Raw genomic sequence first — 21,444 nt, 5'->3', positions numbered from 1 at the left:
GCATGCGCGTGCGCGCCGCCTCTCCCTCTCGCGTGCGCGTGCGCGCCGGCGTTCCCCTTCCCCTCCCTAGTGCGTGCGCATGCGTGCGGCCTGCTTCCTTCGTCCCGCGGTGTGGTGTTCTCTCAGCCTTGGGCTGCTCCTTGGGCTTCCCCTGGCGTGGGGACTCCGGCCGCCCCCTGCCTCTTGTTTAGGAAAAGGCATCTGTCACAGGGCTCAAAACGGGGTTGCTGGCAAAATGCCTCCAGGTCCTGAAGGAAATATGCCATATTTGTTGTCAGGAGAAAGGCAGGGCTGGGGGGGGGACACGCCCAGGCCTCATCCTGCTTCATGGCGGGGGTGAGTTCGTGAGGGGACACAGCCACGCCTCTGCCTGGGGTCTGTGCAGCATATCTCTGCCCCGTCTGCCCAGGTCTCTCCCTTGGTCTCTCCCTTCGGGATATGAAGCAGGTTCAGGGGTCGCCTCGTACAGTGTTAGGGTTGTGGGGTTGAGGTGGTGGGTGGTATAGGATGGTTTGGACAGGACTGATCCTGCCTCAGGCGGGGTTTGGACCAGATCAGCGGTTCCCAATCTGTGGTACGGGTACCACCAGTGATACGCAGGCCACCTGTCAGCGGTACGCGTTAACAGATTTATTATCATTACTTTATCTGACAAAATTTGCTGGTGGTACGTAAGGTTGAACTGAAAAATGTGCTGGTGGTACTGAAGGTTGCATCGTTTTAAATTAGCGGTGTGCAATCTCTCAGAGTTTGTGAACGGCTGGACTAGATGATCTCTGGAGGTCCCACCCTTTGATTCTTAGCTGTGTGCCGGGCTAATTTCTCCAGAAAACAGTTGTGCCTTACAAATTTAACCTGGTGTTTATCCAGTCTTGTCAAATCTCTCTAGGTTTCTCTATCATGCTTGAGCCCTGCCTCTAGGATTCATGGTGTGTGGAGGATGTTGCTTTTTTTTCTGGATTGAATCTTGAATTCTTGGACCTCCCTCCTTTAGCTTATTTCCTTTAAGCGGAGTAGGCTGGATCAGGTCAGTAGTCCGTTGAATCTGTTATCCCTGCCTCCAGCATTTCCTCAGGGGTAATGTTTCAGAGAAAGTTGAGTGTCACCACTGCACATGCGGTACACTCACACAGTTATACCAGGGTAAAGACAGGAAGGAGCCTCTTCCTGACACGTGCCTAGTGCAGTGCAAATGGTTTTCTTGTCTTGCCCTGGGTTTGTATTGCAAGAAGAAATTGAGAAGCACTAGTGAGAACAGGAATGTAAACAGCTGTATAATTGGGTGTGGTTCAGGTTTTCAAGCACTGAGAAATGTGACTCATTTTAAACTTTGGTTCTCCTTCAACCAGCTGCTGTTGCTGTTTTTTTTAGTATTTGCCTGTATTGGACATTTTGTCCAGTTGGGATGTTGAGATGCGTGTTCCACCAGGGTTAAACTTGGGCATAAGATTTCAGAGGAATGCTCAAGGGCTGCAAGTGGCGGTGGTAGTATTGCAGCAGGTGTTTCCCTTTCTTCTAAGTCACCATTGAATCCAGTCAGACATGGTGCGTGTGCTGTACGAAGGGTGGTGATGATGGCACTCTTTTCCTTTGAGACTCAGTTCTGAGTCAGCTTCCCAAGCCTATTAAAGGATTTTGTGCTTAAAGAGATGCTGCCTTTTGGATGAAATGCAATATTTAGGTTTTGACCACTTTGAAAAAAACAACAGTTATGGTATGTTTGTAAGAATTGGAATTTTAACCCAGGTGTCCTGTCCTCATAATTATTTGGATAGTTATAATCTGCACCAGCTAAAGTTTTGGATGCTGTTTCCAATGGAAATAAATATTTTTTACTATTAACTATTGTGGGGGTGTTACTTTGTGGTGTTAAATAGATCTTTGTATTTTACACCAGAGGTTGCTGCATTTCAGTGGTGGGTAAAATATGTCATTTGTATATCAGCTGTTTATAAAGTATTTTTGTAGCCTTCCAGGTCAAAGTTAATATATAGAAATACTTTGGTAGAATACAATAAGTTACAAAAAATGAATTTCGTTAAAAACAAAGTGCTTGGATACAGGTATATTTTCTAAGCCTTGAGAAATTTAAAAATGAAATAGGTACCACAGGACAGGTTGTCTTCTTGATTTTTGTTTTAAAATTTCTCAGGGAAGCTAGCAAATAGTATGTTCATATCAATCGATTTATCCTGCTTCACTTGTGTGATGAAGACTAATTATTTGTGCAGGGAATGTTAGTCAAGCACACCAAGATGAGCACTACCTAAATGATAAGTATTGTTACTTGTAACAGGGGTATAGGTTGTAGCTGTATTGGTTTAAGGACATAGGGAGACAAGGTTCTTTGGGTAAATCTGGTATTTTTTATTAGAGCAACTCAAATTTTGAAGTGTAAGAGTAAACACTTGACACAAGCCTCAAGTGTCAAGAAAAATGCTTGAAGAGCTGTCAAACGACTATGATGTAATTTTCCAGCTTTCTCTGTTTCTGCTGTGCTCATGCCAGCTCTGTAGACATGAAGAGTTAGACAACAGATGCATAACCCCCCAAAGTGTTTCTTCCTACAAGTTGCATGGTTTTGGAGGATTAATGAAGTAATTGCTTCTGGGTCTCTCTCCCAGTTATACATCAATGGATGTTGTAAAGCTCTCTGAATTCACTGAGAAGCAAGTAACATGTACAGGTGAGTTTACGAGCTCATCTTCACATTCTTGATCCTGTTCTTCCTTAATATGTAAACTTTAAACTTGATTTGTAATAGCAGTCAGTAGGATTTTGCATACTTTGAAAAATAACTCTTGTGTCTTGCACTTCAGAAATCTTAAATCTTTTACTTCATTGTGTGAGACTCGCATAACGTCTTAGCTCTGAACAAATAAGAGGTTAGACAATGGACTCAAATATATGGTTTGGATAGGGCTGAGCCTGCCTCAGGCAGGGGGTTGGACTAGATGACCTCTGGAGGCGCCTTCCAGCCCTACTTCTCTGTGATTCTGTGATAATAACTATTACCCAAACAGCCACAGTCACATGTCTAGTACCAGGCCTTATCTTATCTTTGGTATATTTTGCTAACTGAAGGTGATTTAGAGATGGCAGAGTACAGAACCTTTTCAAAATTAAATCGGAGTGGGAACTGTTTATAAAAGGAAGCTGAATGCAAGATAAAGATCATGCAAGATAAAGATGGAAAAGATCTGCAAGACTGTGTGACCATCTCAGTCTGTGTAGTGTTTCTGCCTATACTCATGATGATTGGATGCAGGCTGGTTCTGCAGTACTCAAGCAATGTGGTTTTTGTCACAAGGCAGACAGTGAGGGTTTCTATCTAATACCCCCTGCTAGGAGAGATTGCATGCAGGCTGGTTACATCTCCAATCTCTCCTAGCAGGCTCTTTCAGTGCATGTTATGCATACTGTAGTAGTGCTGGACACATCACAAGGACTGCACCGTTACAACCAGGGGTAGATCTAGGATTTTAAAAAGGGGGGTGTAGCTGGTGTGTTGCATCATCACATATAACATCTATTTTTCTCCAGCTAAAGAGAAATCAGAAGCTTTACTAGTTTGCTAGGGGCCTCGTGCTCTATTTTTCAGTTTAAGATCAAAGTGAAAACAAACAAATCTGTATTGGAATGTGCATTAATCTGCTGGGTTATATGTAACGCTTTAAAAAGAACACAAGAAATGAGGCAAAAAAGGTTAAAAGATGCTTTTTCATTAGTCCTGAAAGTTAAATGTCCATGTCTTTTTAGATTCACTGAACAAAACCTGGTTTTCTTGAGTGCCTTGACAGCACCTCAGCACTTCACTGGGGGTCATGTCTACACCTGAGATTATATAACCACACCTAAGTGAAGGTTTTTAGCCAGAGCTAAAACCAATCTACAGTGCTGTGAAATAGAAGAGACACAGGACCAGGAATGGCAAACAGACTGCAGCATTGCAGAAGAAAGCATAGGTTGCACAGTGGAACATCAAGACCATTAAAAAGGTCATTCACACCTATGGGATGAAGAGACATTAGCAGGAAACAGGTAGATGATCATGAGCGCTGAAGTCAATTAACTCTGCTGCCTGAACCAAAATGCCACTGCCCCTCCCAGGCAGGTGGTGTTACAGTTCGGGTAGAGCAGAAATCAAAGGGAACTGCCCCCCACCAGATCCGCCCCTGAATTCAGCCCATTGCTTCTATCCTGTGCTTATTCCAGGACCCCAAACGCAAGTGACAGGGAAGGAGCAAGCTCGAGCCTCCCCCTTCTTCCAGAGGAGAATCCAGGCTCTGGCAGCGGTTCACAAGGCCAACATACCTGCCAGCCCCTAGACAGGCTGCAAGAAACCCTCCGCGCCCCGCCCTGCCAGCCCCAGGCAAGGTCAAGAAACTACAAGCCCCAGCGGGCCGAGCGGCGCCAGGCCTCCACAGCCTACAAGTCCCTGCAATCGGCTCCCCCGGCGACGAGCCACCAGCTCCCGGCATTCAAAGCGGCGTCAAGCCGCCACCAACTACAAGTCCCATCAGCCCCTACAGCTCCCAGCATGCAAAGCGGCGGGGAGACCGCGCGGGCCGCCCTGGATCCCCGCGGGCCCGGGGAGCGCGGCGCGGCGCTGCGGCCATTCATGCGCCGGTACGAGCTCCCTCCCTGCCCCGAGGGCTCCGCGCCTGCTGGGGCCACTGCTCCCTCCCCTGGGCTCGGGGGTGCCTGGCCCTCGGTGAGCCCCAGGCCCCCTGGGTAGTGCAGTGCGCTCTGGGGAGCTGCTGCTGCTGCTTCTCGAGGTGGGGAGGGAGACGGGGTCCGGCCTGACTCCTTCAATCTTTTCGCTTCTGAAAGCGGCCCTTTCCTTCTGCTTGTTTCCAGGGCCCCTCTCGGGCGCCAGGACCACTGCCACGCGGGCTTCCGATCACCGGTGAGTGCCGGGCCCTGCGCCCAGGCAGAGCGCTGCATCGCTTGGGCCCTTGTGCTCTGGGAACAGGAGCGGGCATGGGGGCGGACCTGCCTTCTCATCCACCCTGATGACCCAGTTGGGATCCCTCCTAGAGAATAACAGCAGCCGCAGCAGTCGGTTCTGCGGTTTCTTTCTCTTACGCTAGATGCACAGCAAGCCTAGTACGGCGCGGATGTTTTGCCATCTGGCGTGCGGACGCAGGACAGCAGCGTCCTTCATTCCCAGTGCCTCTTCCTCGTACAGAAAGGAGTCTGCATTGAGTCTGTTGCTGCTACACAAATTCATTCTCGGTTTCGGTCTCATTTTCAGCCAGCTCAGACTGAGTTTGGCACAGACAACTGTTGCGCCTACATGGCAGCAGCTAAGCTGGTTGGTTACGTGGACCATTTCTTTCTCTTACACACACGATGAAGCCCATAGTTGAATGCAGATGTTTTGCCATCTATAATGCAGGCGTGTGGCAGCAACAAACTTCTCCAAAGCCTCTCCCTCCTTGTACAGAAATGAATCTGCATAGAATCCATTACTGCCAAATGAATTTAGTCTCATTGTCAGTCCGTCATTTGTAGCCAGCCCTGTGGAAGTTGTGTCTGCAGAGTGAGTTTGGTATGGACAGCTATTATGTCTACAAGGCTTCACATCTCTTCCGGAGGAACCATTTCTTGTGATAATTCAGTCATTATGGCATATGTAGTCATTGCTCTCTCAGCTGAAACTGCAGGTGATCCTAATACTTGTAATGGTTCAGATCTGATTCAGTAGAGATTTCCCTGGGGAAAGAGAATTTAACTCTGTGACTTCACTAAGGCAACAAGCAGATCTGTCATCCAGACAAGAGGAGACCTGCTCTTGAGTAATTTATGCAGCCTAAATTTCTGTTAATTTACTGAAGTGTACTAGATAGCTGTATCCTGAGATGCTGGATACTGTAATCCCGTGCATGTGCTCTGAAAGCTGTTTTTCTAAATTGTTTGTTATAATTCTTCATGTAGTGTTGTACAAAATACTGACTAAGATCCAGCCTCCGCTGGGAAGAGCTCACAAACTACACAGAATAGATTGGCATTTCATAGACTGATAAATGCTTTGTCAAGTTTTTCTGCAAGGTCTAGTATTTTTTTTTTTTTTCATTTAAGTGATACTTCAGGAATGAACTAACAGGCACTTACTGTCTCTTCTGATCAGTTCTATCTGGGACAGTGGCTTCTTGCATGGTGCTGAATTAGTAAAATGTTAAATGTACTCTTTGCCCTACAGATTCAGTCTCCAAGGTCCTCTCCATCAGTTGGAATCAACAAGGAAACCCTACAGGGTGAAATTAAAGAGCTGAAAGAGAAGGACCTCGCTCTGGACCAGGAAATTGCACAGTTATTGGCTGAGTATGTCCTTGACTAGCTTGATGCTTGGCACAAGGCCTGTGTTATCTTTTAAAACAACCCAAGCCTCTGCATCAGAATTGAAAATGGTCCTTTCAGGCTGGTTGCTTTCTCATATTTCTTTATCAGCTCAGTCTGCTTAGCTCAGAGCATTGTTAATTTCAGCATCCGAGTACAAAGTAGAACTAAGAACTTTGTCTGTTGTTTGGCAAAGCAAGGCTGTGCTTATTCAGTATTGGCGAGGGAGAGCATTGGTGATTGTGTAGGGGGTGCACGTGCGCCCTGAGCTTGGCAGTGCACCCCCCCACAAAAAGCGCCACAGATACTGCTGGCGGCGCCTGCAGGCAGTCACCACTCATCACCCCCCCCCACTTGCCGCTGATACTGCTGGCAGCATCGGAGACAGTCCTTGATCATTGCTGGCAGTGTTTGCAGGTGGTCGCCAACCCCTGGTCGGCACTTACCACCTTCACCCCGCCTGCTGGCACTGCTGCTGCCATGCTTCCACCACCAACACCACTGCCGCCACCTGCGGGAGTTTGCCATGCCCTCCCAGCCTTCGGGGGCATGCAGTGTTCATGAGGGAGAACTTTAAGGGAAGCCCGTGTCTCGGGAAGGAATATTTGTGGCTTATAAAGAGGTGTTCTTACCTGTCATGCTGCTAATAGGCTTTGTGTTATTCAAAGCATCTTTTTGATGAGACTTAAAATGCAGGTCTCATTTTATGTCTTGGCCAAACTTCAAGTAAAGTATGTTCTTGTTTCCCAAATTTTCCTCTCGTAGCAATCTTGTCTACTTTGTCTGATATGTGCTGTCTCGGCAACTCACAACTTTAAACCTCAGAAACAGTTGCATTTTCATGATGAGTAAATGGTGGGTGAAGCTTTGGAATGAAGGGTGTTATATAAAGGAGATGAAGGTCCTAGAATCCTCGATGGTGCAGCAGAGTCATGGTCATCTTGCCCTTGATTCCTGGCAGCTGTGCCTTTTGTGGGTTACAAATTATGAAACCTAAGCAGTACCTTACACAGAAACTGTGTGGGGTTATAATCCACAAATAAGGAACAGTGAAGTTAATCCAGTTTCTCCCATCTTGGATAAGCTGCCCATTTCCTTACCTCTTTCCTTTCCAACAATATCAGGCAGACCTGCTTCATATTCACAACTTACTCTTGTACCTGACTGAGAACTATTTTTGGTTTGTTTTGTTAGGGGAGGCTTGATCTTGGACAACTGAGTACACACCGTGCTCCCTAGGCAGACTTTTTGAAGACGACTTTTTGGACCTTTTGCCCTCAATGCCCGAAGGCAGCAGGGCAACTTGCAGGGCTGAGTGGGTCCCTGTCTCTCTCTAGTACCTCTGCAACATTTGTTTACTAGAGACAAACAGCAGTAGTCACTCTTTCATTGTGACCTTTCTGGTTTTGTTGTTACAGAGGCTACAGCCTGGATGAATTGGAGAAACACATCTCTCTGCTCCATGAATACAATGATATTAAAGATGCTGGACAGATGCTGCTGGGCAAGCTGGGTAAGGCAGGACTCGGCTAACAAGCAGCTTGTTTTTCAGAAGTATTTTCATTTTGTTTAACAGAAGCTACACTACTAAGTTTTTATCATCAGTTCTAGGATCACCCTATATCCCTTACTCAAGAGAAAATATTCTTGTCACTACCCCTTTGGGATCTTTCCAGAGTAGGGGAAGGATTTCAGGAACCTATTCATGCTCTGTCTGATTCTAAGGGGGGTATTATGCAATTGCCATTAAAGGCAGTTTATGTTTTCTGTGGATTCTCAAAGCAGATCATTCTGTATTAGATAGAAACCCTCACTGTTTCTCTTGTGACTTATGTATTCAGCACTGCATAAGACCTGTAAAAGACTTCCAGGTTAGGAATGGAATCAGGAGGGTATGTAAGCCTGATGCTTTTGCACCAGCTGCGTGGCTATTAAAGAAACCAACAAAGGCAAAGGCTTAGAAGGTGCTAGTCTTTCATTACTTGAACAAAGAGTTGCAACAAGATGCAACTCTTGCCTGTCCTGCATCTTCTGCAATGGAAGCTGTATTTATTTTCTCTCTCTCTCTCCTAGCTGTGATCCGAGGACTTACCACAAAGGACCTCTATCCTGAATTTGATCTAGAACTCAGTGACTAGCATTGATATGGAGGACTACAGTTTCCTTTAGCTATTGGACCTTTGTACATAGGTGACTGATGCATTCGGAACCTGTATACCAGGGCAATAAATATGTAGACTTTCAAGGGTGCTGTCTACTGCCTTAGATCTGTAAATAACTAAATTCTAGAACACAAAAGCTATTGAATTAATTGCCTGTTTTCAGGGAAGGAGCATCCTTCTCTTCTGGAATGAGGATGTTTTGGGTGACGTCAGTTTTTGACTTCTCTTCTTGGTGAGAGTTTAAAAAAAAACAAACAACTTACAGAAGATTGTAATTCAGAGTTCATGTTTAACCCCTTTCCCAGCTGGCCCTCACATCTGGACAATGTGACAAGGGTTACTGGGAGGGTGGAATGAGACAGCAGTTGTTGGTAAGTGGGCAGATGAAAGGCCAGAAGGACTGGGGGAACATGCAGTGTGACAGGTTAAAAAAACACTAAGTAAGAAAGGACCTGCTGAGAGTAAAGTGCTTGTAGGCCTCACCCTCATGTTGTGGGTGTTCAGCCTCTTAAGTGTCCCACTGGACTGGGTTCTAGAAGGCGGTTATGGTTGTGCATTATTTGTAATATTAAATAAATGGAAAAGCCTGAACTTGTGTTAAGGTATCTAATTTGAATAAGTTGGCTCTTGTTTCTCAGCCACTCCCTTTACCAGCCTGTAGAGATGCTAAGGAGAATGCTATCATGTTCCCTGGTAGTGAACTAACTTGTAGACAGACACTTCCCGAGAGGCAGCAATGCGGTCAGTATTAGCACCAATGCTGCCAGCTGCAGGCAACAGTGGACACAAGGAGAGACCCTCTCCTGATTTCCAGGTGCCTGGTTGCAGCTAACTTCAGCAGCATCTTGAGATGAGCAAAACTTGTAGCAGAGAATAGTAAGGCTGCAAAGTAGGGCATTAGAGTTGATAACCTTACATTGTGGCATTTTTTTTCTGTTACCTTGATGCTTTCCTCTTCTGCCTATGCATTCTGCTAGGGACCTAAACTCCATGGATGGAGTCCTGCAGAAAAGTCATGTGATCCAGGGATCCCGGTTTTCTCTGATAAAACCCCCAAAACTCTCTGATTAAAATCCCTGTTTTTCCATGATTAAACTGAAATGCTATTCTATATAGGTATCAGTTGACTACAGTGTTTTATTGATAAATTTACAGTTCTAAAGCAATTTGGAAGCCTACTGGTGCCTTAATCATTATAAAAATGTTTACATACCTGTATATTTTGGTGTTTGATTTTGTTTTTTTTATCATGGGAAATTGGAGCTCCCCCTGCCTCCTTTGCTTACCAGGACATGGGGCTAGCTGTAGCCGTCTCCCCTGCTGCTTTGCGGTACTGAATAGCTCTGATAAGCCAGTGCCCTGCCCATGCCATTGGCGCTCACTCCTAAGCCATAGTCACCCCCCACCCCTTGCTTTGCCAATGCCCCTCACTCCTGACCTGTTGCCCTGCTGGGACTAGACCCCTTCCCCCTCCCCCCTGGGGCAAGCTGGGGAGGGCCTGGCCCTGGAGTGCGGAGGATACTACCAGGTTTGGGCTGCAGTGGCACAAACATGATCGAAGGCACAGGGAGCTCGTTGCCCTGTCCGGGACCTGCTGCTGCAGGGGTGCCAAGGAGACCCATTGCATGGCTGAGAGTCTCGGTGCGGTGGCAGGAAGGATCCACCTAACACCTCTGGGAGGCCTGTCCCCTCCCTCATAGCAGTGGGTTCTGGGCACAAGAGGACCAAGCCCCTGCTGGTGGGGGTGAGGGAAAGCCACTGCTCTGCAGCTGGGCAGCATCCCCTAGTGGCTTGGCCATATTTGCCTGCTGCCCCCTGCTTGCTCCCTGCCAGCAGTTTCCTGATTTTAAAGGGAAAAAATACTTATTTTTCTGCATGAAACAAAACTCGGATCCCTGGTGATCATGTAATACTTGAGGATCCTGATTTCTGTCCTGGGCTCTGGAGGGAAGTGGTCTCTAGTGAGCAGATAGAGAGGCTCTGAGCTATGGGACTCTTCAGCCAGGAAAAAGGCAGGCTCAGGGGTGACTTGGTGGCAGCCTGTAAGTACATCGGGGTGTGCATCAGGATCTGGGGGAACAACTGTTCACCAAGCACCCCAAGGGATGATAAGGTCTAAGTGTCACAAACTTCCGCAAGACCACTTTAGGCTGGACATAAGGAAAAACTTCTTTACAGTCCGAGTCCCCAAGGCCTGGAACAGACTCCCCCCACAGGTGGTGTAGACACCTACTCTGGACACCTTTAAGAAACAGCTGGATGCTTATCTTGCTGGGATCCTTTGACCCTACCTGACTTTCTGCCCTTTGGGCAGGGGGCTGGAACCAATAATCTTAGAGGTCCCTTCCAGCCCTAACATCTATGATACTTGTTGCCCATTTTTCTGCAAGCTGGATGTTGTTTCTACTCTTCAGCCTCTCTCCCTGCTCTGTAAACCCTAATTGCCCTGTCCTGTTTAAATTTCAGCCTGCATCAATAACTGTCTGTAGAAAGGATGTTCATTAGATGGCACCTAGCATCATAGACAAATACTGCTTATTAACAAGGAATAAGAGCAAATACACTAGCAGTTTTACTGAGTTCACGCCAGCTGTTCCAGAGAAGTGTTTATGCTCTTCCACCATAAGGTGGCAGGAGAGCCCTAGTGCTGCTTTGGCTGGGCTTCTGATCATTATCCAGAAAACCTTGGAGATAGCTAAAAAAGGCAAAAGATCTATGGATTTAGTTAAAATTCCTTTAAAAAAATAAACAAACACAGAAACAAGATCAGCCATCACTGTTAAACACTTGCTTCACTGGGGATTATCCACTGTGAGACCACAGAGTAACACCTCACCTTTAACAGCTGTCTGGGTACATCTTCAAAGAAAGAATTGTATCTACAAGTGCCCCAGGCAGAGCCTAAAAGAGGTAAAGGCAGAATCTTTTCTCGTAGCAGAAATCCTGTATTGCTTGCATGCAAATCTGCAGAGTCACTAGGTACCTGTTAGGACATAACCTTGAAAACAACAGTGGCGAATCTAAAATGGGATATTGTTATTAATGCCCATCCCTCACATCAGCCTTTCCTTATGTCAAAACCAAACTTGCATACTACAGCAATTGGTACTCTGAGACTTCAGATTGCAGCTGCTTTAGTACATCTGGCATTGTGCTTGGATCTGCATGTTTTAGAAATAAATTAGCAGTGATCAACTACAACAGGCAATTTATGGTGCATTTTCAATAGTAAGTTGTAGCCTTAAAGTGGTCACACCTCTGTCAGCTAGTTTGTACAGCTATGTTATACTGACCATTCTGTTAACTCAGTAGGGCAGGATAAATCCACAAGATGTTGGGAATCACAGGGATTTTGGTCCTGTTCATTTTAAAATGTCGGTACCATGGAGCAGCATCTTTCCACATAAATATTTTGCACTGAATCTGAATTTCTTCCAGCCTATTTCTTGCTTTTATATCCTACTCCTGAATTCCTTTGCACAAGCTTACCTCGCCTTCTTGTTGAGATTAGTGAAGAAGCCAAATGAAGCATTCCCCTTCCTAGGAAAGTTTTGCCTCACTCAAATCTTACATCTTCCTTGCACAGGTTCATTTTTTTGGTTTGACCAATAGCTCTTTACACCTTCAACATATGAAAATAGGGTTGATCTATACCCTATGTTATCATACAAAACCTTTGTATTTGGGGAAAGAATTCCTATAGCTAGGCTGCACTTCTCATTACAAAGAGCAAAATAAAGTAAGCATGCAGTAGAAGAAGCACAGCCTGCAACACACTGGTATGTATTTCCACTCTATCAGTCCTTACCAACAGAACCTTCCCAGTAACATCAGCGGGGGGTTGGCTTTGGAAGTAAATGCAAAGCTATCTTAGATGTCAGTGATCTCACTATACTGTTGTGCAACACTTTAAAAGAAAATATTTTGCCTCTCAATGGAGACATGTTGGATGAAAACAAACAACTCCTGCTAAGCTAAGGGCCATCCGAAGAAAGGCTAGTTGTGGATTACTCTCTTTCCTATCTATTATTGTTCACCCTTCTGGTTAACACGTGGCTATCTTGTTTATGAGAGGCTGCTGGCAGGTGTCCCCCAAACACTGGGCTATCTTGATGCGTCACCCTCTTCAACCTGGTCCATCTCGATATGTTCATCATAAGCAGCCCTTTCCAGGTGGCCTAAACTTTTCTCGAGTTCTGTTTGCACTGTGAGCCTGGAGTCTTGAATTGCTTTCTGGATATTCTCCATGTCCCAATGTGTTCTCAGAAGAGCCTTGTCCAGTGTGAAGAAGCCATCCCGGGTCCTTCGCACTTGTGTGCACACAGCAGTTGACTTCAGCTCCAAGCCAATTTCATGAACTATCTTTCGGAGGTACTGCTGAGTCTCGTGCAAGCACTGGATTTCTACAAGGGGCACAGACACTTCATCAGAAGAGGCAGCAAATACATGCAACTACGCACTTCCATTTTTTCAGCTGAGGGATAAGTAAATGATAGTTTTACAGATGTCTTGCAAAATATCCCAAATCTCCAAGCATGAGGTGGAGGGGCATATAGTGCAGAACTGGATAGTGGAGTGGGAGAAGCTTTTCAGAATAAGGTGGGCAGGATAAAGGTTTATGAGAATATATGTTTACGTCATAAGCTAAGCACTACCTCAGCAGTGCCTGAGGTGGACTGCACCAAAAGAACAGTTAGACAATGTATAGATTAAGAATGGTGAAGGTCCCCATTAACCACCTGGGGCAGGGATGCAAAGGGCTGAAGGCAGGCTCAGCTTGCAAAGGTATTGGGGGGTGCTGCACTAAGTGGTGGATGAAAGGGGATCTTTCTGCATAGGCATGCTAGTCCATTATTCACCCACTTGCGCTGTCTGGTGAAACTTCCAGCACTGGCTACCATCAGGGACAGAATACCAGACTAGGAGGCCTACTGGTCCAATCCAGTATAGCAGTTATTCCTATCAGGCAAAGATTGGACAAAGTTCCCCACTGTGCCCTGCCAAACTGCCTTGATCCTGGCCATTTAGCAAGATGATGTTTATTCTTTCTGCTGAGTTACCAGCTGGTACAGAATAGGCTGCTCTAACAGACCCATCTCTGCTTGCAGCTTGATTGCAAAATGCATTGGTGAGATCAGGCCACTTAAGAGTAGCCAAGTGTTGAGAGGAGCTACTTCTTGTCAGATTCATGATGTAATACACTTTCACAGCACTTCTAGAGCCCAAAATCATCCCTACCTAGTTGGAATTCTGGAGGAGCAAACTCAAGGCAGCGAATCGCTGTGATTAACGGAGGACTTTTCTCTGTAGGGCGAAGTAACCCTTTAACTGCCAGCTCATAGGCCTCTTGGGTTTTCAGGTCAATGTTAGCGTACCTGGAAAAAAAAACCCCAGCAATGCGTTAGTGTAGTGAACGAACACCACCTTCCCAATGAATTCAAAGAATGCTATAAGACAAAAATGCTGTATTCACACTTCAGACTAAAGATCTGTTCACTCACTACAATTTCAATTCTCATCCCCACCCTTTTCAATCCTGTAAACATGCCTGATCATCTTATAATACCATTGCTGTATCAGAGAAGATCTTTATTCTCCAAGATGTTAAGCACAGGTCCAAAGGTAACATGAAACTTCAGAATCCAAAGTAAGTCTTTAGTCACAGTTTTACTTCCAAGGATGAAGAAGCCAAGATAACTCTCCTCTATTCTGATCTAAGACCCCAACCTTTACAATCTCTGGCTGCTGCAAGATAACTAATCTCATTGGTTCCAAAGATTAGCAAACGGCAGCACTGAAGTCAGGTCAGGTCAGCCAGGGTTTCTGATTGGAGACGTACGTCAGTAGAGCTTTATGATTGCTTCCCTGAATGACAGCAAGAATCCTTTCCAGCTTTTCTCTTGTGATGTGATCTGTAAGTGTTAAGAGGGAAACAAATCCTCATTTATTCACCTAGCATCTGGAAAGGTTACGTGGGTCTGAAATGCAGCATCAAAAATGCAATCTCCTGATTGAGTGGTTACATCTAAATGAGCTGGCGGGAAGCCCAGGAGACGTATAGCCATACTATAGCTAAGTACAGAAGAATAGGAAACGGAACCCACTGACTTTATGCAGTTTTTTAAAGCAAAGAAGTCTCAGGTGGAAAAGAGACTGCATTGGTTTCAAGACAGTGACAGCAATTTCTCCTTGAGATGTTTCAGGAATTTAACGAAAGTCTTTATGAAGGTGTATGACGATTACTCCATAAGTCAGGATGCTATGCCTCCTTAAGCACAGGCAGCATTGGGTGCAGCCAATACAATGGCAGTCTGCATGATCAGGATTGTAAATTGGTGTTACACACTGATTGCATTGAGTACACTATAAGCTAATAGGTTTGTGGTAAAACAGAACAGGAGTTACAGCAAATCCTCATGAATATAGATTAGAGGGTACTTAAAGTGTTCTTTTAATGCTGCTCAATCTGGCCTGGTTTAATGCTTTGCGTTCTACTTATTGACTTTTTAAAACCACACTGACCAAGTCCCTTACCAAATGTTGTCTTCTCTATTAGCTTTCCTGTATCGGAGAAGTCATCTGTGGCTTTGCCAAACAGACCACGAACAGTGTAATCCTTGAAAGGAAAAAAAAAAAAGAGCGAGCATTATTTGCAGAGGGAACACTCTGAAAGACACTGAGTAAAAACACCTACTGTGCAGAAATTGCTGGGCAATGCAGGACACAAAGAACTTCTCTGAAGGAAACTAGTAGCCTCTGAACAGAGAGTATTGCCAGAACATTCACAGGGCAAGGGGCACCTTTCTTCTCAGATGAGCTGCTAATGGCTTTAGAAAGCACTGGTGCTTTTTGTTTGAAACATAAGCGGGATGTCAGGCACAGCAGCTGACAGTTGCCTCAGCAAGTCACAGGTAGGCATTAAACCTTGTGCCAGTAGCACAACCTCTCCACTTTTCTCTGAGGGTCTTGAGTTGCTTTCTGTTTGGCTTGGAACATGTATAGCTTTTTTTTAAAGCTCCTGTGGTGTCCTTTGAGGCACAGACTTTTAAAACTCCTATTTGTTCTTGATCTCCAGCCTCAGGTCCCCAGAACCACCATCTCATTGCAGTGCCGACAAGGAGCATAATCATGACTATTAGTTATCCTGCAGTAAGTGCCTGAAGGCCCCCAGTCATGCTGAGGGCCCCATTTGTGCTACGCTCTGTACAAACCTGTAAAACATCCCCTGCCCCACTGATCTCTGTCATGATGAATCAGACAGAAATACAGACAAATGGGAATGGTGAGTGGTCTGCACACTCCAATTTGAAAATAACACAATACAGCTTGCATATTTCTTGTCTCTCTCACACCACAGTATTTTTAGGACGCCTGCATACACAACCTGCCTGTCTCCTTACTGTGTTTATAAATTCTAATACACAGTATCTTCCTATTTAGTCAACTTAGTTCTCATCCAACTCTTAGGATAATGCTTTGTCCACATGGGCAGGAATATGCCACATCTTTGCATGGTTTGGACACAGTCATGTACAAACATGCATATCTGTACTGAAGGCAGGGCCAGGGTTTCACCCTCTGTGCACTTGTGAATTTATTTAGAGCTGGTGAAAGGAGGGAGATGGTCAGACCTGGAGGTTGCCCAGAATGGCAATGGCATGTGCAACAAGCCAAATTGTTTTTCCCTCTCCCCAGCCAACACATGCCTCTGGCTTTGTCTGCCCACGCCTGCTAGCACTGGTATTTCAGTAGCAGTCCTGGTAGGAGCACAAGGGTTAAAAGCCAATGTCTTTTCTTCACTGTGGCATCCACACCTGCACTGCATAAGGCTGGAAGACATACTGGCAACCCCCTAATGCCTCGCCTGTAGAATAACACAGAAAAAGCTAATTGTTTGTGTGTCTCATCTCTGAACTGGAGACATTGCCTCTAGGAGTAAGAAATGAGTTAATTTCCCACAGTACATTCCAAGCATGGCTTCTCTGCCATGACTGCTGACAAAATAGGCCAGATCGGATGGTTTGAAAGACATGGATGACTCCCTCCCTACTAGGAGAGAACAAGGCCCAGCTGGCCAATCTAGAAGCTTATGTAAAAACGGTATTTATTTTCACAATCCTGATCCAGGCAAGATTCACAGTATTGATTTAGAGGTAAAAAACCCTCTGTATCCTATTACCAATTCTTCCAGGAATCCTTTGAGGGGCAGAAATGGATATTGAATATCACTTAATCTGCTTAATGGATATTAAATACTGCTTAATCTCAGTGATTTGTGCTGTGCATAGCTGTGCATGCTATTGGCCCACTTGCAATATGACATTTGACTCTTCTTTTTCAGTGCAATTTCTAACTAGGCCTTGGATCACCACTGTGAATCATCACTCTCACATATCCCCACTTCTAGCCCAGTTTGCATTGCACTGCACGGCATACCTTAGTAAAATGGGCATTGTACATGTCTGTGAGCAGCCTGCAGCCCTGGCCCACTCCAAGCACTGAAAGAAAGACAAAATTGGAAACCACTTTTCATATTTAAAACTTATTTGGATTTAAACATTTGTCTACAGGGGCTTTTCAAATTAGTCAGCAATATATCTGTGTCCTCAAAACTCACCATCAGTTTTTTTTTTACCTCTCCTTTTGTGGCTGAGAGTTGCCATCAAACAAACATCAGGTGTTCTGATTGCCACAAGCACCCAGTTTTATTTAGTGCTTCTCACTTGTAGCCTTCAAAGCACCTTACCAAGGAAGGGCACCATCATTGTACTCATTTCACAGACAGGGAAACAGATACAATGGGCTAGTGTGTAGAGCCAAGACAGCCTAGAGGCTTTTCATTGTAGCAGAGCACAGTGTCCTCCAGGCACGTGGCTTCTCTGAGAATAACTAGTCAGTTCTCTCTCCCTTGTAATGTCTCATCCTTCCAAAACATTGCATTTGATTCGTCTGTTTCTCTTGTAACCTAAGGCTTACATCCTTGCCCTGCCCAATAAAATCCACACACGCTGGCAGCAGAGTGCTCCGCAATTCTTTCCTAGCTATGTACAGAACAAACAGAAACAAAACCCTTCCCTATACTTCCAGATTCCACACCGAAAATACGTTTTTCTCGGTTTCAAGACAAAACCTACCAAACACTCCAGAAGACTTTACATCCAGCCGGTGGCCTGCTCCAACTTTCAAGCGAGTGAACCTCGGTCCTTTCACTATAAAGACAACAAATATGTTGTATGTTTGGTAACATGCCTAACATTTAGTTTCTCCACCAGAAATATAGCTGGACTTTTTGATTAACCAGCACGATGGCAGAAGACAAAACCCAAGGTTTCAAAGCAATTTAGTTTCCTCGGTCTAAATCTCGCGGCTGTGCAGTGCCCAAAGCAGAACCTCTCTAGCAAATCATTAAAATGGAGTCAAAATCCCAAATCTTTCCCGCGCTCTCGCTCTTCCTCTAGCTTCTCTGCAACGCAAACATGTGCTGGTTTTATCCCCTCGGAGCGCGTGACCAGCAGGCACCAGCCACCGGATCCCAGTGGAGTTAGCTCTCCGCCACCCCGGGCCCTTCCCCGCGCCTTACCCAGCGGGTGGTCGGCCAGCACGGGCAGGCGGGTGGCTACCGGGGTCAGCTCCTTGCCCGCCTCTCCTTCCACGAAGCCCGGCAGGAAGCGCACGTGCTGCCGCGGGGACCGCTGCTCCAGCGAGTTCAGGCCTGGAGGGACGGGAAGAAAAGGCCGGATGCTGCTGTCAGCCCCCCGGGAGGCGCAGCCAGGCCCCAAGTGCCCCGCCCCGCCCGGGGACAGTCAACCACGCTTCTCTTCGAGAGCCCCCGTGCAGCGCCATCGCCCCGGCCCCGGGCACTTCCGACCTCCAGATCCGTCGGGGAATGAGGTCCCACCACACTTCCTGTGCGGGCGCCGATATGCGCTTCCGGCCGCAGGGTGCGTCGCGGAATGCGGTCCCCCGGCAACAAGGGGTGGAACTGTGCCGGAAGGCGGCTGGGTGTTTTGGCCCTTTTGCGCACCCGTCCGGGGCGGACATGGCCGCCTGTTGCGCGGGGCTGCTGCGGGGCTCGGGGCTCGCAGGCAAGGCCCCCCCACCCCGGGTTTTAGCGCCGGGCCGGCTCCTCGCCCCCTGCCCCGGGCTGCTCCGCCGCCAGCCGCCGCCTCCCTTCCCTTGCAGGCCCGCTCTACCCCGGCCCGTACCGGCATGGTAAGGCCGGGCTCCCCGGGGCAAGGCAGGGCAGGGCAGGGCAGGCCGGGGCGATCGGCCTGGAGGCGCGGGGGGCCGGGGCAGGCCCGAGGGCCTTGGTGTCAGCGCAGCAGGCCGGGCGAGGAGCAGGGAGCCCTGCCCCGGGGACGCTGCGAGCAGCAGCAGGTGCCCAGACCTGGCGCTGCCCCACGTGTCGACTACGTGGGCCCTGCCGCCCCGAGGCCTCGGGCTCTTGTCCGCCGCGCGGGTTGTCCCTGGCTCCCACCTTGGTCTGTTCTCGTGGACGCCTCTTCCCTCCTTTCCCAGATATGGTGGCGGTTCTTGGCGAGACAACTGGCTCCCTCGCCCTGCAGAGGCTGCGGGACAAGATGAGACGCGATGCCGAGGGGTATCAGATCCTGCGGTGCGTTATCCTCTCTCTTGCGCAGCCCGTGGCAGGGAGGGAGGCGCGTTTGGGAGGCCGGCAGGGCAGTTGCCGGTGCGGCAGTGCTTGTCCTTGAAGAGGCAGGATGGGTAGTTTTGAATTCCCCGGGGTTCTTCTGCTCCCTGACATCTGTAAGAGCCTTCCTGGCAAAGGCACAGACATTAACAGTAAATTGGGCTCCTAGTAATGCACAGCCTTTGCTCCTTCCCGCCTCTCTCGTTCCAGTTTTGCTGCTGCTCTTACTGGCAAACCTCCTCCTTCAAGGAGTGCTGGAGCACACGTCTGTGACCTCCCCACCAGAGCAGGGCAGGAGAGCAGCAGATCTTATTGCACCACAGCCTTGATCACATAGTCGTCTGCTTCTCCCACAAGCACCTTACCTGAAAACACCCTCCCAAAGTGGTTTGAGCACCCTCCTCCAGAGCCATTTCTGCCCTGGTGCCTGCAGGAAACTGCTGTGAGTGAGGCTAAAAGCCAGGAGGGATTTCTGCAGTCACCTTGCTTCAAGGGCCAAATGCTTGTTATTCCTCCTGCATGTATGTCCCCCCTTCCCTGCCCCTCCTGAGTGTTTGTTACACTTGTTCTTCACATGGCATTTTAATTATGCTGGAAGCGAGGGCCACCTCTTGCTAGGTTTGTGACACCCAGAGCAACGTGACCTTGATGCTGATTGAGGCCACTGGGTGCTCCCACAGCACATGTACCAACTATTAGGGCTGAAAAACTGCAGCTGGGCATCAAGCCTGATGACAAGGCTCATGGCCTCAGGCAGAGTCTTAAGCTCTCTGCACCCGAGCTCCACAGAAGTGAGGTGGAGCTGATGGTCGACCTCCCACCACAGGGGATAGATGGTTATTCGGGCAGTGAAAAGCAGCAGCCAAATGCCAGGGTCTAGGTGGTGCTTCCAGCAATGCTGCTGCACAGGCCCCAGTTACATCAGCTTCTCCCAGCAGTCTGTTCCTTCAAGGGGTGTCTTGGCCCATTTCCCTTGCAGAGAGCGGCCACGGATCCGGCTGTCCACCCTGGATGTGGCGGGGCTCCGGGGGCTGCCGGATGGGACATTTGGTCGGGAATACATGCGGTTTTTAGAAGACAACGTGAGTGTGGTGTGGAGCAGCCTGGAGCAGGCCCCAGGGGGAGGTGGGGAGTGGTGAATGGCTGTAGTCTATCTTAAGGGCCTGGCCCTGTACAAGGGCTCCAGAAGGAGGTGCTAAGTAGTGTAGTGAAGAAGACAGCAGGTTTGGAGAGTCCCAAAGGAATGGGTACCACGCTGATATTCAGGAGCTGGGATCTATTCCCAGCTCTGCCACTGGCCTTCTGTATGGCCTTGGGTAGACGCCTCCCCTTTCTGAGCCTCAGTTTCCCCATGCATGTAATGAGGGCAGCTGCACTGACCCTGTTGGTACTGTGCTTTGAAGTCTGCTGAAGAGAGCGCTCTCTAAGCTGGGGGCCATCATTATTATGCTGTTTGTAAGAGGCACTGATTCCCAGCCTGCTGTTCTGTTTGCAGAGGGTTTCTCCAGATACAAGGATGCCGGCCAAATTTGTTGATGACGAGGAGCTGGCTTACGTGATCCAGCGGTACCGGGAAGTCCATGACCTGATGCATACTCTCCTGGGCATGCCCACCAACATGCTGGGTGAGTCCAGACTGGCTGAGACCGAGAGGTGCTGCCATCTAGAACCTAGTTGGGTGCAGTAAGGCAGCTGGATCTCAGGCCTGGTGTCCCCATAGCAAAGCCTGTTGCTGCAGTTTGACTGCTTTGTGGGCCAGTGACTGCCTGAGGCTGACAGTCAGGGCAGGGCTCACAGCCACTGGTGCAGCAGCTTGCGGGACTGTGCCACTGCCCAGGCTCCATCTGTGCCACGGATGAGGTAAAGATCCCTCCAGCCCTTAGGGCCTGTCACCTTTACCCTGCTGAGCCCTGGCATGGGTGACGAGATGGTGGTGGCTGAGTGGGAGGTGCTGCTTTTAAGGGCTGCTGATGAAATGGATCCATAGGAGAAAGGTGTGAGTCAGAGGGAGTAATTGCGGGCTGGATCTGTGTCAAAGGAGGTGGGGAGGGTTAGAGTTCTGCTGGCAGTCAGCCAGGTCTGTTCCTCCCAACAAGCATGTGGCTGAGTAGCAAGCAGCAGGCTGAAGTCAGAGCCCTGCAGTTAGCTGAACAAGGCTCTGGGGGCCTGCAGGCCCCAGGACCCTGGGTCTCGGGGAAGGCCAAGACACCCCCTATTTGACCCACACTTTTAATTCTCATTGTTTTACACCAGATGAGACATTGTGAAGCTATGAAAGCACAGGGCTTG

General features: G+C 47.9%; 3 protein-coding genes across 4 annotated transcripts in view; 2 read left to right on the top strand and 1 right to left on the bottom strand.

Moving 5' to 3' along the window:
* The first annotated feature begins 3,745 nt into the window (after window positions 1-3,745).
* SWI5 (SWI5 homologous recombination repair protein) lies at window positions 3,746-9,722 on the top strand. Of its 2 annotated transcripts, XM_025204936.1 has the most exons (6): window positions 3,760-4,041; window positions 4,216-4,629; window positions 4,861-4,909; window positions 6,206-6,327; window positions 7,761-7,855; window positions 8,416-9,722. In XM_025204936.1, the coding sequence occupies exons 2-6, from the start codon at window positions 4,541-4,543 to the stop codon at window positions 8,478-8,480; spliced, it is 420 nt and encodes a 139-aa protein (XP_025060721.1). In that variant the 5' UTR covers window positions 3,760-4,041; window positions 4,216-4,540; the 3' UTR covers window positions 8,481-9,722. The 2 variants fall into 2 exon arrangements, with proteins under 2 accessions (XP_006024452.1, XP_025060721.1); XM_006024390.3 differs by having other exon boundaries at window positions 3,746-4,629.
* TRUB2 (TruB pseudouridine synthase family member 2) lies at window positions 9,137-18,545 on the bottom strand. Its single transcript, XM_025204938.1, has 8 exons — window positions 18,257-18,545; window positions 18,085-18,216; window positions 17,639-17,713; window positions 16,941-17,002; window positions 15,039-15,120; window positions 14,344-14,416; window positions 13,743-13,879; window positions 9,137-12,907 (listed from the first exon to the last, which is right to left on the bottom strand). The coding sequence occupies exons 1-8, from the start codon at window positions 18,543-18,545 to the stop codon at window positions 12,609-12,611; spliced, it is 1,149 nt and encodes a 382-aa protein (XP_025060723.1). The 3' UTR covers window positions 9,137-12,608.
* Window positions 18,529-21,444, top strand: part of COQ4 (coenzyme Q4) — a 4,754-nt gene continuing 1,838 nt past the window's right edge. The window contains exons 1-5 of the mRNA XM_006024388.2: window positions 18,529-18,589; window positions 18,687-18,716; window positions 19,023-19,119; window positions 20,135-20,237; window positions 20,651-20,780. Of these exons, the coding sequence (XP_006024450.2) occupies window positions 18,544-18,589; window positions 18,687-18,716; window positions 19,023-19,119; window positions 20,135-20,237; window positions 20,651-20,780 (406 nt within the window). The 5' untranslated portion in view covers window positions 18,529-18,543. The remainder of the gene's footprint in view (window positions 18,590-18,686; window positions 18,717-19,022; window positions 19,120-20,134; window positions 20,238-20,650; window positions 20,781-21,444) is intronic.

Source organism: Alligator sinensis, unplaced genomic scaffold (genome assembly GCF_000455745.1).
Source record: "Alligator sinensis unplaced genomic scaffold, ASM45574v1 scaffold388_2, whole genome shotgun sequence".
In the NCBI taxonomy this organism is placed as follows: domain Eukaryota; kingdom Metazoa; phylum Chordata; order Crocodylia; family Alligatoridae; genus Alligator; species Alligator sinensis.
Note: the sequence above shows the minus strand (reverse complement) of the source record. Positions and strands in the feature narration are given on the sequence as shown.

Bases quoted from the DNA above. Each gene is read 5' to 3' on its own strand.
- SWI5 (XM_006024390.3), top strand. From the start codon at position 4,541: ATGCAAAGCGGCGGGGAGACCGCGCGGGCCGCCCTGGATCCCCGCGGG. The intron at 4,630-4,860 runs GTACGAGCTCCC...GCTTGTTTCCAG, and splicing joins CTGCGGCCATTCATGCGCCG to GGCCCCTCTCGGGCGCCAGG. The intron at 4,910-6,205 runs GTGAGTGCCGGG...TTTGCCCTACAG, and splicing joins ACGCGGGCTTCCGATCACCG to ATTCAGTCTCCAAGGTCCTC.
- TRUB2 (XM_025204938.1), bottom strand. From the start codon at position 18,545: ATGTCCGCCCCGGACGGGTGCGCAAAAGGGCCAAAACACCCAGCCGCC. The intron at 17,003-17,638 runs GTAGGTTTTGTC...TCTTTCTTTCAG, and splicing joins AAAGTCTTCTGGAGTGTTTG to TGCTTGGAGTGGGCCAGGGC. The intron at 14,417-15,038 runs GTAAGGGACTTG...TAACACTTACAG, and splicing joins AATAGAGAAGACAACATTTG to ATCACATCACAAGAGAAAAG.